The 16,568-nt window shown below is 33.4% G+C and overlaps 1 protein-coding gene across 1 annotated transcript; it reads left to right on the top strand.

Annotated features, from left to right (window-relative positions):
* Positions 1–8,353: 8,353 nt before the first annotated feature.
* Positions 8,354–14,922, top strand: LOC138311016 (uncharacterized). Its single transcript, XM_069252444.1, has 6 exons — positions 8,354–8,454; positions 9,078–9,246; positions 12,561–13,015; positions 13,581–13,721; positions 13,993–14,099; positions 14,533–14,922. The coding sequence occupies exons 1-6, from the start codon at positions 8,373–8,375 to the stop codon at positions 14,725–14,727; spliced, it is 1,149 nt and encodes a 382-aa protein (XP_069108545.1). The 5' UTR covers positions 8,354–8,372; the 3' UTR covers positions 14,728–14,922.
* Positions 14,923–16,568: the final 1,646 nt, after the last annotated feature.

The following is a 16,568-nucleotide window of genomic DNA, read 5'->3' as shown; positions in this document are numbered from 1 at the left end:
GCAAATATTTCTTTCTAAATGTCTTCCCGGGATTCATATATAAGTTTATGACGAACAAATGTTTGTTCTTAATGTTAAATGTCTGGTTGTATTGGCATGCTACAGAAATAAGACAACTGGTAACCACAACATACAGTTTCAATTGACACTCAAGAATTAGTTTCAGTGGAACAGAAGTACACGTTTGATGTGAAGAATAGTATTATGAAACATGTATCTGCCTCAATTTGGTTTTCACCACAACTAACACAACGGGCCACATGTCAGTTTATGATTGTGAGTGAAATGATGATAATCAAACAGTTGCTAAAAATTTCAGAACACTCATTTGTAAAATTGTATTACTCATCTATCTTATGCTTACCTCAATGTTGCATGCTTTGAAGTATGTACACGTACAATGTACTAGTCTTCTCTTGCTAAACGTTATGTATTGCAAACTGGTGTATTTCAAACAAATACATTTACCAAACATATATCGGAAACACGACATCGTTATTCAGAACGTACTATTGACATTATACCGACAAAATTTACTGTAATATATTTGACCGAATATTTTATTGGGGTTGCGGAAATACAACTTCACTATTCAGAATTAGCGAACTATTGGCACAACACCGACAAAATGTCCTGCAATATATTTGACTGACTATTTTATTTAGGTTGTGTTACATCAGGGTTTAGTTTGGCTGATTAAATTAAAGGTCCTATTTAAGATGTTCCACCGCTGACAAATATTGTTTTCTCAATCAAAACCAGAAGCAGACGATTTAGTATTTTTCTTCAGTTACAAAAGTTACTTTTATTGCACCATCATTACCATAATTCGAAAGTTTGAGCTTCTAATTTTACTTCAAGATAAATCTAATAAAAATAATTAATTGCATCCTGAAACAATTCCTTGGCACTATATCGAATGATACGCATGCGCCAAAAGCAAAATAAATTATTTCATGTCATAATTTTTTTTAGTTAATTAGACACATACATATACAAGATTAAACATCAGTTATTGTTCAAATAAAGTGTATCGTTTATGCTCTGTTGGCGATAGAGCATCTTCAACAGTAAATGACATTCAAGAACGGCATTTCCTTGTGTGTATTGTGTTGAGTTATTGAATGTCAGTATATTCCAGAAGTCTGTGGTATGTTCGTGTTGTTTCGCTTTGTAATAGTTAAACACTGCGTTATGATTGTGATAAATATTATGTTGTTTCGCTTTGTAATAGTTAAACATTGCGTTATGATTGTGATAAATATTATAATATATGGATATATTGATATGCACAGGTTAACACATCGCATACACTAGTGTCTAGTGTCGTATATAAGAGGTTGAGTCTGGGGAACTCGCTCTACATTTTAGTGATAGAAACAAGAAAACACGTCTTTTCAGTTCCACGTCTTTTAATCTACCCTCAAAACATGTCTTTTATTATAAGAGATTTACAATAAAGGGGAATAACTCGTATAAGTTACAGTTACAATTATCTCCCTTAGAATAAACAACGTAATCTACTTTCACCCATATAACCGTATACACAACATCCCCGCCCACAAAATAAAATTGGGTTCATATAATTTTACCATGCGTGTAATAGATTACAATAGAAAATGAAATGGTATTTAAAATTATTAAACATTTTATAATGCCATAAAACTTATAATTTTTGTTATAGTATAAAATTGGTTTCATACAATGCAATTATATATATCAAACACTCATGTTCCTTAAAGTTGTATGGTCTATAACTTTCGCTCTTTTTGTCATAGTGAAAACTGTTTAAGTGTTATACATATTTTTCTCCGTCTGCCTGAGTTTTAAACTTTCTAATTTTACAATTTTTTTATATAGTTGCAGCACTGGAAGTATCTTTAATTATAAATGTAAAAAATCTTTTTAACGTGTACACGTGAAAAATAGGCGCGAAAGATGCCGAATCATTCCGAACTCTTCCGAACATCGTCGCGACAATCTCGAAGTAAAACGAGAGTTGTGAAACCAAGAGAAAATATCAACAATTTTTCATAAACAAAACATGTGGTCGACCTGATCAGACTCTATCTATAAAGAAAATAATGATCGCACATTACAATATTTGATATACACAATATTTTACGGTAATGTGTAAATCGGATGTTTCAAAAATTAATCTGTGGACATATACCAGCATGATTTGCTCATATAGGCCAGAGGGAAAAAGTAAACAAACACATGTGTGCTTACGCTAGTTAGCTGGCTCACCACGTGCAGGTCGTGTCGAACGTCAGTTACGTGATACGATTCGGAATCCGACAAAACCCGAAGTCGCTGAACATGGCGATGATTGAAGGCGCTTTATTCAAAACCAGGAATATATGATTCCTAGATTTCGGCTCTCTTATAAGCCGACATATGCTTTTGGGGAGCTAAATCATCAAGTTACATGTCAATGTTTAAATATCAAATGTTTAAGTTACATATCGTTACAGTGAAATTAGCAGCAATACAACTTTAATATATCACAAAGTCACAATTTACAATAATGAAATCACGAAACCTTCAAAAAACATTTCAATCAATGTTAACAATTATAGAATACTACTACACCATCCATTCGTTTCCTCGAAAAGTTGGTATGTTTGAATTATATGCTTACAATGTATATCTGGAAAAGTTTACCAAATATGACATGTTATTCACAGTTATATCAGCAGAGATTTCGCTCTTAATTAATATAGTATATTTCTGATTCATTTTTTGAGAAAACAGACATTTGCATTTAGAAAACATTTATGCTGTGCAATATAATCAATTAATGGCAGTTGAGAAAATCATGGGCTAGATAAAAGGTGCAAATTGATGAATAACTTCAATATAATAGTTTAGATATAGATCTATTATTCAAATGTCAAAATCATGAGTTCGTTTTCTTTTCGTTTCGGCGACAGTTTCTGTAGATCTAGAATAGAGGACGGATTTTAAAATGTCAGACTGGAACTGTGTATAAACGAACTCCAAACACACAAGTCACTCAAAGTGGATCCCGTTAGGCGTATGACAACATCTGGCTGTGACTTGTGCACATGATCCGGAGCCAATCGAGGAAATTGTAGTAAATGTCGGAACATCCCATCAGGCATTGCATCATAAGTATAAAGATCCAGTAATAATAGTGATGGTCAATCGTACAAATTCTGGAAGAAAACAGGAATCCGTTTCTTCTGATTAACTAAATAATTTCACAATGTTGGTGACGTCATCAAAAAAAGTCGTCGAGGAAATATGATTTATAAATATTCATTGAAATTCTAATTCATTATTCAACAATGTCAATTTAAAATTGAAATGGCAAAATAGCCAAACAATGTGGTCGACGCACAAAGAAAAGTTCCCGCAAACACACATTGCTAATGTCTGATGTCTGGCCGGCGAGCTATGACCGACGAGTAGGAAAACTCGCCGGGCACACATGCAAAATACGTGTTTAAAGTTACATAATATTCATATTTCAGCAACAAACCGAATCGGTTTCTCCACCATGCCGTAGATGAGAGATTGAGTCTGGGGAACTCGCTCTACATTTTTAGTGGTAGAAACAAGAAAATACGTCTTTTTAGTTTCACATCTTTTTACCTACTCTCAAAACATGTCTTTTATTATTAAAGATTTACAGTAAAGGAGAATAACTCGTATAAGTTACAGTTACAATTATCTCCCTTAGAATACGTAATCTACTTTCACTCATATAACCATATACACAACACTAGAACACGTTATATGTCATATATCTACAAGAACAAAAGGAAGACATTTAAAAAAAAACATTCGTTATCATTTCTCGATGTCCTATGCGATGGAATTACTGTTGTGGTACATTTTTCCGGTTGGAAAGTGAGGTATATGTTATGATAAGTTTACACAAGCAGTGAGTGCTGTCCGTACAGATCTAGTGTTACGATCGCTCCTGGCTGATGAAGGTGACAATGTACATATACTACTACTCATCGAAACTTTGCGCAAATACATATCAATTTCCATTATTTGTGTAATGTCATTAATTACATAATAATATCCTCTAATTCGACTACATTTAATGTCAACAGTGAAAAGCTGTAAGTTTTCATTTAGCAAACACATCATCATATTTTAATAAATTAAGTGTGTAGTTAAGTATATACTCTTTAATGAAGAACACATGTTAAAATAACGGTTTTTATCACGTTTTACACGTGCGAAGTATCAAGTTATTTACATAGCACGGTCATGTTTACAGTTTCGGTTGTGACACGCGCCTAGCGACACCTCGACACAATCACTTAACACTTCACAATAATATATGTTTATGGAATTCATCCCTATTCAATAAACACCGAACAAGTAAGAGTGCATTTCTTAAACTTCAAAATTTGATACAAGATTTTAATCAGGTGGGACTGTGTACAAGTGTTTATCATGTGTACAAACAATTTTGTTAATTTACCATGATTTGAAATTACGAACGTTCATATTTTAAATCTTTCAGCGGGTAGTAATGGTGCTATTGTCAATAAAGATTTTAATTTTAGTTCTTCATAACCCTGGAGATAAATATTGAAATATAAATTATCAGAGATATCTTACAACAGGATTTTTCAAAATCGTTTAATTTACAGTTCAACGAAACTTTTAACAAAAAACCAACAATGAACAAAGTCTAAAACGTGTCATTTAATTGTTTAACTGTTCTCGAAGGTTCCGAGTGCATTTCCTGTATTATTCGTAATCATTTTTTAACAATTGACGGGAAAGCGTGAACTTTAAGTTGTATGGTCTATCACTTTCGCTCTTCTTGTCATAGTAAAACTGTATAGGTGCTATACACATTTTTCTCCGTCTGTCCGAGGTTTAAAGTTTCTAATTTTACCACTTTTTATAAAGTTGCAGCACTGGAAGTATTTTAATTATAAAAGTAAAAAAATAGGCTTGAAAGATGCCGAATCATTCCGAACTCTTCCGAACATCGAGAGTTGTGAAACCAAGAGAAAATGTCAACAATTTTTCGTAAACAAAACATGTGGTCGACCTCAGCAGACTGGATCTACAAAGAAAATAATGCTCACAAACAACAATATTTGATATACACAATATTGAATTACGACAATGTGTGAATTAGATGTTTCAAATACTCGATCTGCGGACATATACGAGCACAATTTGCTCATATTAGCCAGAAGGAAAACGTAAACAAACACATGTGCGCTTACGCTAGTTACCTGTATCACCACGTGCAGGACGTGTGGACGTCAGTCACGTGATACGATTCGGAATTCCGACAAAACCCGAAGATACTGAACATGGCGGTGATTGAAGGCGTTTTATCCAAAACCAGGAACATATGATCCCTAGATTTTGGCTCTCTTATAGGCTTACATATGGGGAGTAAATCACCAAGAAACATGTCCATGTTCAAATATCAAATGTTTAAACGATATATCGTTTCAGTAAAAACTACAAGAAATACAACTTTAAACGGACGTCGGATGTGGCTCCTGGAACTCAGAACTCGAAACCAACTTTTACGGAGTCATTAAGGAAACACGATATTTCAAGCCATTAGGATTTATTACAGACAACCCATATCACCTCCTTGATGGACGGCACTAGCTGAACATAAATAAACATACCATCTTTCACTGGAATTTGAACACCTTAGCAGCTTACTAAAGTCAATAAGGTAAACAGAGTGTGCTTTAGCATCTGAAGATGGCTGTGTGTTAGGACGGGTATTTCAAATTACCATGTCGCTGGGGGTAAAATACGATATACCGTCGATAAATTCCACCTTCCAGTGATTGTGACGTAACAAAAAGCTCGTAAATATCGACGGTAAATCGTACTTCACACACGTCATGTTGGTATATCAAAATTGACGTGAAATATGAATATTAGGTCATTAGTCTTACCAATCAAATTTACATATCAATTCAAATAATCTTTGTTATAACTTTGTAGGATAGCTATGTGTTCGGACATCAACACTCGAATTCACTTCATACATATAGGTTTCTTAGAACCAATTGTTTCAGGTTTAGTTCTTTATGACAGAATCGGTGTACATATACATTTGTTTTGTGCTATAATCGTGGTAGTTGGACTAGACAGCACACCTAAAGCGGTATCACACTAAGTATACTGCTAATAACACCAAAAAGTATGTCGGTTCTGGAAACATTACGAAAACCATTCATCAGTATTTCAAAGATGTTTTGCCACCGACAGAGCATAAACGATACAAATCATTTGAACAATAACTGATACAAATTGTATAAAATTATTTAAGATTATATTGGTACATGTCTGTACTAGTCCGGATCAAAAACAGTCATTTCAAAATCCGATGACTTCTTTCAGAACAAGTGTAAGAATGTGGAACTCAACTGTAAGCCTCGCACGAAAAAGAACGTTGATTACAAAACAAACATGATGAAATGCCACCCTTGTCACGGACAATTCTTCATTGGGTGCCTCGATCTTTCCACCGCTAAGTATGAAATCCTGTCGTAAGGAACGTGAAGATAACATAGTACTGTTCGGCATAAAAGAACAACCAGAACACAATGGGCGAAAACGCATGTAGCCAACACGACTGTTGTACGGGATTTGTTAGAGGTGATACACGGAAATAAAGGGAGACTAAAACTGGTTATTCGACTAGGAAAACTAGATGCAAAAACCAAATACCGTCCAGTCCTTGTGCGAGCTGGCTCTTTGGAAGCAAAGAAATCATTATTCCGGAACATGAAGAAAGAGAAAGTGAACGGAAGCTGGTGGACGAGGCAACATACATGGAAACTGAGGATTTGTTTTTACTACGTTCGCGACCCACCTTGGAGAAGGGAAATAGTTTGTCTACCTTAATTGTGTTTTACAAACTGACCAGACAAAATAATTAGATCTATTTCAATGTATTAATTTTACATATAGATATAGAGGCAAATGTTTGGTTGAGTCCACAATTAACTAATTATTATTATTATTATTATGTATAATCAGTTCTTCATTCCACATGGGCATAATGCCGTGGATTTTTTTTGTCATGGTGAAATTTTTTTTTTAATCTTTGAGTAAAATGAGAAGCTCAAACTTTTTCAACGATGGTACTGTTGTAATGTATGTAACTTTTGTAAGTAAAGAAAAATACGAATTCTTTTGCTCCTGTTTTTAATAGAGAATAAAAACCATTCGTCAGCGGTGGAGCATCTTTAACTGATATTGTCTGATATTTTGATGTTAACTACTGTCAGATTAGAGTGCTATATTATAATTTGTCATTTATGAAAATATTTCTATCCAGGTTAGCATTTAGCATTCATAGAAATAATAATTGTATTCCCACACGCTAGTTGATTCATATTGTAATATATGCTTCAGGGAGACCGCAACATAGTATCGAGTCACAATATCAGTCAAACACAGTATGGGTCAAATATGTAGTGGCAACGGTATGTTCAGGGCAATAATGGATGGTTAAACACATATGTATGTAGGTTAAATATACTCCAAAGTGTAAATATGGAACAAAGAACTTGTCCTTACCGTGTAGCCTCTAAATTACTGTCGAATCTTCTAGACAGTCTGTCACTTTATCATGACACATATAGAGCAAATACGACAGAATATTGTAGAACTAACAATAGAAAATACAAGACAAAGGAAACTAGTATTATAATAATGTTGATCAAAATATTCCTAACGGAAGACTGTCTCGGAAACATGACAATGAGCTCTGTCTATACGGTTAACATGGCTGCCTTTCCTTATACTAAAATACTATGTAGTCACATGTATCACACGATCTGATTAGACAGAAAAGGACTTTTGGGTTTTCTTAGTTAAACATCCTATAACAGTTTGGGTCAAGTAAGGACGTGTCAAATTTGTTAGTTAGCCAGAGTACACGGATAATATCCACCGACCAGTGATCAGTACCTGGCAACTGCAACATATAGGACACGAACTCGCGACCCAGAGTTGGAGGGCTTGTGGCATTATGTCGAGATAGAATTTAAAAAGAAGATATCCGAACATGGATATTGAACTGTCGTTAAAAAGAATACAATTATAAATGATTGATACCTGTTATATGGTAGCGCTAGCTATTCTTTCGAAGACTATGGTATGCATTTACCAAAATATAGGGCCAAAAATCTTCCTCGCAAGCAGGGACGAACACTTATTAAAGTGCCAAAAAATCCTCAGTATCGTATTTAATTAATACATTTATTTAAATGAGCACGTTGAATGATGTTATGATATATTCTGTGTGCGCTGATGCGTGTCAAAGGTTTAAACATTGTGTTGCATTCATTGTTAAGATAGAATCACGGTGAACAATTCAATCGGCAATGGAGAGGACATTTGTTATATTGATTATTTATTTAGTATCACCGTGTTCGGCGATAATACTAGACAACGCTAATTTACAAGGTAAGTTATCATAATTATTACAATAAGAATTAAAAGTATGCCTTATAGTTTGTACTTAATATTTGAATACAGACAATTCAACATGCATATGTTACTCCAAAATGTCTGCATATGATATGTATTTTAAACAATTCCTGTCAGTCAACTTAACTGAATTCATTATTCTTTCACAAAGCAAGTGTAACTCACGAGTGGTTGGACATCTGTACGTACGTACGTACGTCGTAGTCAAAATCGGTGGCCAGTTGCACAAAGCACGTGTGTGTTATCCCCAAAAGTGGGTGTAACTTACACCACCCACAGTGGTGCCGTAGTGTAAATCCGAGTGCATTACACTCTATACCTACTACCAAGTTGCACCCGACTTGCGATACATCCTTATCTTCCGTCTGTACAACTAGGAAACTTTAAAAATAACATTCGTGCAATGTTTTGTCAAATTTATAATGAAAACAATACGGTATGTCTGTCGAGTGGCAAAGCCGCCAAAACGGAATCATAATTCATACACTTTCATAATCTCACCTGATATCAATACATTTTGTTCATTTGTTATTTTTACAACTGATTTTCGAGTTTGTGGAGCAATATCATTAATATGATATGGGTTGTTCGTTTAATAGCCTTGAATCGTGAGGTCCGCACAGTATTGCTACAGAAAATCGCCAATGCTATATCATCAGCTAGTTCCCAGATGGGTTACAAATCTTCACAGACACAGACCTGCGAATCTCTCCTTTCCGGAAGATTTGATTCCTGCAAATCGTGCGTCTCTGATGAATGCGACCTAAAGTAGGTATAACTACGATATAATAATCTAGCTCCTTTCATTCCTGCACTACCATTCTTTTATCACCTTTTATAAATACCACAGGATGCTTATGAATACTAATTATGTTGGATAGTTGAATATGCATAACGTTATATTCACAGTAGGGCTATTTATGGACGCCCTCATCCGTCTAAGTTACATTATCGATGCTTCAGGAGGATGGGGTGTTTTAATTCAGTCGTCACATGTATTATAGGTATAAGTGATCATCTCTCTATTGTATACCAAACTAGTTACTAAAGGACCTCTTTCACGAACAATGGAAATTTGCCCACGAACCAATTTTATTGAAATTAAATGTAATATGTAGCAATATAAATGCAAACCCTTGAAATACGTTTAAAAAATTCAAAAGGTCCCAGGGGCCTGTGCTATGGCCAAATTAATGTTGCCCAGTAGAGGTGTATGACAGGGTTCCCTTTTTGATCCAAAATGGTATAAAAATAATGTTTTATGTCATAAAACTGTATTATTTTCTGAAGAGTATAAAAAGTTACATATTATGATCACAAATATGAAGGCGAAATGTGACAAATAAAATTTTGGCTTCATTTTAAAGACAGAAAATATCAAAATTTTGGGTGTTATTTTCGGCCATGTCAATAATTAACAATGGTGATTCACCCACTTTCAGTTTGAGTGCACCAAAAATATTTTCTAAAAAGTTGGCTCATTACCTGAAGTAAATATTATGAAAATTTCAGAAAAATTGTGGACCGGTAAATTTGTCGTTTAAAGGTTATAATATAGCATGGTCTATTTTTAGTAACGTTACATAATGTTAAGAATATGCTTATTTTGGATCATTTATCACGAATCTAACGGTGTCAACATCAATGTATAATCCAATACTTACCTGTAACGCTTGATATGATTTCAAATTGATTTATTTAGTGATACTTTGTAGAAAAATGAAGTTTTACATAATCAAAATTACAAAACATTTGGGTGTTTTATGACCACAATAAGCTGTTTTGCATTTGAAGTAGCTTCACTAATATGTCCTGTTCTAATGATTTATTTTGTAATTATAGAGCATATTTACAGTGAAGAGAGTGATTAAAACGGGATTCTGTAACTGTATGGTTTGAGAGGGAAGAGTTACCAGGTTACACGGGTCATGTTACAAACCTACAGTAGTTCAATTATTTGCAGGGCTAACACTTCTGATAAACATTTATGTTGTTTCATGCTAAAAAATGTAAATCTCATCACTTTAGCATATTATATCGTTTTAGATTTTAAGTTTATTTTTTTTCGGGAAACTCAGTGATGTATCATTTCAGATTTAGATACATTAATGGCAAATACTTCTTTAAATTTGCAAAATAACTAACTGAATGTAGCAGTTTTAATAATGAAAATAGACGTTACCTGTAAGTAGACCATCAAAAACTTGATTTATCTTTATTGTCAATAATCATATTTGAATTCCATGTTAGTATTATTATATAATTAGAAAATTAAACAGCTTTACTGAGTAATAGACACAAAAGAAAGGCTTCGATCACAGTACATGTACATGGTGTATATCCCCGTGGTAAAGAGTGTGTGGCGATGAAACCGTTTTATTCAATACTATATAAACTGACTTTGAGTTTAGAATTATATGAGTTTTATAGGTAAATTTAAAGTAATCCGTATGGACAAAAAACATCTCTAAAAATCTTAATTGGCGGATATGGTATTAATCGTACAGAGATAATGGAGAAACAGTCAAACAGGAAATGAGAGTGTCTGATCAAACTGGAAATCATTTAGATGCAGTGTATTGCATATACTTTATGTTACTTAGCTTTGTGTCACGTATAAATTTATTTATTTGGATCCCCCTGACATGTATAATTCATGTTGTGATAACCAAATTTCTTATAAAATCATTTTTTTTTACCTGAAATGATAAACCTTATGCCATTTTGATTGATAGTATGATGTGTTTACGATACACAAAGCTAATTATGAAAAATAAAACTGTGGACCTCAAAAACGTTTGACTGTTTCATTAACCATAAAAGATGCTGTTATTTTTTTAACTGAAAAAAAATTTCTTAGTTAACTTTTATGGAATTCATGAAAATTCTAAAGAAAATAAAAAAAAAACTCGAAATCAAACTTCAGTTGATTGATCACAAAATGTTCTGAGCAATCTAAATATTAAACTGCTAAGAAATACTTATATAGTAAAATGAATACATTTTTGAACGAAAAAAAATCATATATCAATTTGTCTATGTTTTTTTTTTTAACAAAAACTTGTAATGGTGTGATTTGATGCCATTGCCAACACTTTGAAAGCGCAATATTTTGAAAAACAACAACATTATACATATATGCACTAATATACGGGATGTGTGAAAATTGGTAAAAACTTGATTCTACTTACATAATAATCTACTCCCACCCATTTTTTTTCTAGATTTTGTTATTATTTTACTTTATATGCCTTTCAGCTGTAAATAAAAATAATGTTTCTGAGAATGCAGTTGCAATCATCATCTAGCTTGAAAAGTGAATGATAATGCCCTAAAAATTCCGAAATACTTTGTTATTGTGATTCAATATTTTGATTATTCTACAATATATAGGTTATAAAATCAAATATTACTTTAAATTTAATGTAACTAATGAGTATTAAATAAGATTAAGAAATTAGTTTCTTTGTTTTCTCAATTTTATGATTGAAAAGGGCCGTGGTGCAACCACGGTGTAATACTGCTAAAAAATAGACCTTGCCTCATTAAGAGCTTTTAAACGACAAATTTACCGGTCCACAATTTTTCTGAAATTTTCACAATATTTACTTCAGGTAATGAGCCAACTTTTTAGAAAATATTTTTGGTGCACTCAAACTGGAAGTGGGTGAATCACCATTGTTAATAATTGGCATGGCCGAAAATAATACCCAAAATTTCGATATTTTCTGTCTTTAAAATTTAGCCAAAATTTTATTTGTCCCATTTTGCCTACATATTTGTGATCATAATATGTAATTATTTATACTCTTCAGAAAATAATACAGTTTTATGACATAAAACATTATTTTAATAACTTTTTGGATCAAAAAGGGAACCCTGTCATACACCTCTACTGGGCAACATTAATTTGGCCATAGCACAGGCCCCTGGGACCTTTTGAATTTTTTTAAACGTATTTCAAGGGTTTGCATTTATATTGCTACATATTACATTTAATTTCAATTAAAATTGGTTCGTGGGCAAATTTCCATTGTTCGTTAAAGAGGTCCTTTTAATTAAATTCTCTTGTATATTTCTAGCTTCCAAAACTGCCACGAGAAAAAGCCAGTGACATTATGCGATGTTACAGGATCAAACTACAAGGTGTGCAGAGCTATTATGAACTCCGAAAGCCTTGCAATAGATCTGATGGAAGACTTTGACAACAAAATGCGAAAGGTGATGCGTAGGATGGTTCAGGACCAAGAAACGCACGTGTTGACGTTTATCAGGAATTTGAAGTCTTTTGCGGACACTTCGCTTAGGTCACAAGACGCATCTCCTATAAGGAAGTCCCTGAAGACACTGATCCAGTTTTACGATACAGTAAAAGCTTCTGTTGATGGGGGAATCAACCATAATGTGGGACTTCAGAACAGCATGAACAGTATGAGTAAGGTGATGGAACAAGGCATGCAGTCTGTCGGAGTTCAAATGAGTTCAACAACTGGACGATTCATGACGGAGCTTGCGTTCAATTTGGCAAGAATGTTAGGTAGGTTGAAGTCATACCAATGGTCATTCAGGTTTCATAATAATATGCTGTTAAAACACTGTTATAACGTACGTCGTTTTGACTAACAAAATCACTTCGTTATTATCATAGTACAGATATTATAGGAACCTTGGCGAGGAATGAAATTCACTACGTTAAAGCCATGAATTAATATTGAGCTCTGTCATCAGTTACAATTGAAGGAAGTATAGTCTCCTACTTTCCTGACATTTCGTGGCGTAGATGTTCAAAACGATATTAACAGTGTTTGCACCTTCACTTAAACTCTATCGGAATCAAATTCAACCATCCATTTTGTTTCATGACAAGATATATATCAAATGGGAAAAAATGTCCAAGCCAATTCTTCTAATTTGCAAAGTCAGGAAAAAACAAAAAATGACGTCTTATTTGGAAACCATCAGAATAATCGAATTTTATAAAATTTTTAAACGAGATTGAGATTTATTTTAAGTCGTTTACCAAATTATTTTCTACAGTTAGAGTATCGAAAGATAGTGATTAGCGATATTATATGCAATTTATAACAATATCCGTATTTCAGCCACTTATAACCCGACATTCGGAAGGAAGAAACGACAAGCTACAACATGTTCACGAATTCCGGATTTTCCGTCACACTGCTTTGCACAGTTTAGTATGAAATGTTCCTGTTCCGGTCAGTCACCAGCTGTCATTTCGGAAGGTAGGTCATAATCATAATAACTTGTTGTTTTGCAATCTAACGGTGTCTCAAAACTGATATCTTTATCTTTGCATCATGCTTTCGCTTCCTGTAATTACTATTGTATTATGCATCATATCTGTACGATGTCTTAAGAGTTAAAACGTTACCTATAATTTATTAATATTAAATAAAATAAGAAATAGAATAGAAATCAAATATTCATCATTGTTACTCCTGTTAAATAATTTATTTAACTGATTTTAATTGCAATTTAATTTTATTAATTAAGTTTGCGGTGCACATCTTCGGGGCTCTGTAGCAGATATTGTGAAACCTGTTCAAGTAGCAAGTGAAATATTTGATAAAATCTGCGTCCAACGGAATCTTATTGAAAAGGTATAGTTTTTGTTACTATAACAGAAACATACTCTGGTATTTTAATACCACAATTATATACATGAAAGTAGTATGAATGTGTAGGTTATGGTACCATATGATGATGAAAAATCTGCCTTCTACATGGGACAAGGTTTCATATTAGTCATATTTTTTAACTTTATACCACATTATTATTTATATAATCATTTTTTTGTATTATTTAACAACGAGTACAATATCAATATAGACCTTTGGGAAGAACTTAATTTCTAAGAATCTGCGATCTTCTGAGAACAGGATATTTGTTGTATTCTTACATAAAGCCAAACGGGAAAAATATTTTAAGATTAGTATACACTTGTGAAAATTTCCCTCCTTTCTAGTTCAGAGCGATGTACAGTTAAACAAGGAAGTATATGCAGTCAATATAATAAGTTGTTTATATTTTCAGGTAAACTTCGAAAACGTCGTGGTTGACATACATAACCTTGGTTACAGAATTATTAAATACAACGCTATTATAAGGGACATAGCCCAAGATCTCACGGGACACTTTCAACTGAAAATATTTAATCTTCCCGAAACTGCCAATGAAATGGCTACAGCAATCTGGAACCAATGGATCGGTGCCACAGTTTTGGTGTAATTATTCATCATGAGTATTTTATTATTCATTAGTTTTGATCGAGATAATAATAGATTCACCAATTCATTGTTAGTTGTTCTTAAAATTCAGGACAGAGGTGAGTTTTTTTGTGATGAGGACGTCATAACACCAATCAAGGGAGTTCAGAGTAAGAGATGTCTTTAGGATATAGATCGAGATTTTAACTTGTTTCAAAACCTGTTTCTTTCTTCATGATACTTGATGTTACTGTTGTAATTTATCGTATAGTTAAAGAAACGAAATGAAATAAAGTTGATATACATATATCATACTCATCTTATCTTTTCTTGTTATTTTGAGGTTGTCTGACGCAAGACATTAGAATGACTTATATTCATCGTGTTTTATCACCGAAGTGCACTCTTACTGTTTACAGTTCACTTTAGTATTCGGTCTATACGTCGATAAACCAATTGTTATATTGTCTTATTCAAAAAATTACAGTACAAAGTTTAAACAGAAAGACAAGACGATGGGAAGTTATGAATTACAACAGTATTTCACGGCACAAATATGTTGATGTCGACCACATTTTCCACGCGAATCGTCGTAAACGTTCATCCGTTTACCAGTTTCGCGTTTTCTGCTTGTAAAACTTACCTTTTTAAATATTTTCAAGCATTTGACTTGTTAAATTGATGAAACAAGACATGGCACATTTGTGAATTGATCGTTTGATTATGACATTATCTAACAGTTTTATTTTGTAGCTAAGCTTTTCGGTCTATGTTAAGGCTATAAGCTGATATCTTTCTATTATTTGTGATATAGCACTGTTTGGGGCGCGTCATATAGTAGATTGTTATACCCCTATACAGTCGTTTCTATATACACTCTATTAACACAAAAGCCGATAAATGAACTGTTTCGTCGAGCGGCCCCTAGTACTGTTAAAATCGACTGTTAAAAAGTGCTTTTGAACCGGCGTGACGTCACACCTACAATTCGTGACGTCAATACATTATTTTGAGTCAATGGACATAACAAAACAGTTATCGACTAGATTTTCGGGCAACAAACGATTTGTTGACCCTCAAAGAAACTGTTGCCCTTGGTCTCGGACAACAGTCTGTTTACGCGTCCAACAAACCATTTGATGACCTCAATCACAGTCAACAACTGTATACTGTTTGAGGATCATATCCTACTTAAAATACAGACCCATTTGCGGGACTGTGAACTGCCCAACTTATATTCTTCGTGTTTTATCACCGAAGTGCACTCTTATAAGTTGGGCAGTTCATAAGTGTGTTCATTAGACCATGAAGCCTGTTAAAATGTAGTTCACTCTGTATGCCTATTTCATGTTTGCATGCACTAGATGTGTGCAAAACTATGAACAAGGTCATTTTAGTTTCATTTGCCAAAACATCATCAGCGGATAAGCACTGGTTCCGTCGTAACAGTAATACAATGATATTTACTACATCAAACTGAATTAAATGTGGTAGATATATTGGACAAACTAACTTTACTTATGCTACTAATGAAACGGAATCAATAATACAATCAAAAGTAGTGGAACGATAACCCTACTGTGTGTATGATGTATGCGGAAAGGATTAATCTTCATAATATTTCGGGGATTATACACGAATCTGCAAAGGAATAGAAAAATGAAGTGCATAAAAAATGATATACTAGAACAAGTATTGGTATACTGCTTTAGATCTAATGGATATTTCGTGTCTAAAATGGTAACGTGCTTCCACGGATATATGTTTATAATCTGTCATCATTTTGGATTTTTACATATATGGGGAGTGAAGTAATTCGATTCAATGTATTTGAAAAAAACATGGATTTTTTTTCCTGTATTC

The sequence above is a fragment of the Argopecten irradians genome, chromosome 16, assembly GCF_041381155.1.
Source record: "Argopecten irradians isolate NY chromosome 16, Ai_NY, whole genome shotgun sequence".
Classification (NCBI taxonomy): domain Eukaryota; kingdom Metazoa; phylum Mollusca; class Bivalvia; order Pectinida; family Pectinidae; genus Argopecten; species Argopecten irradians.
The sequence above is the reverse complement of the archived record's forward strand: the minus strand, read 5'-3'. Positions and strand labels throughout refer to the sequence as shown.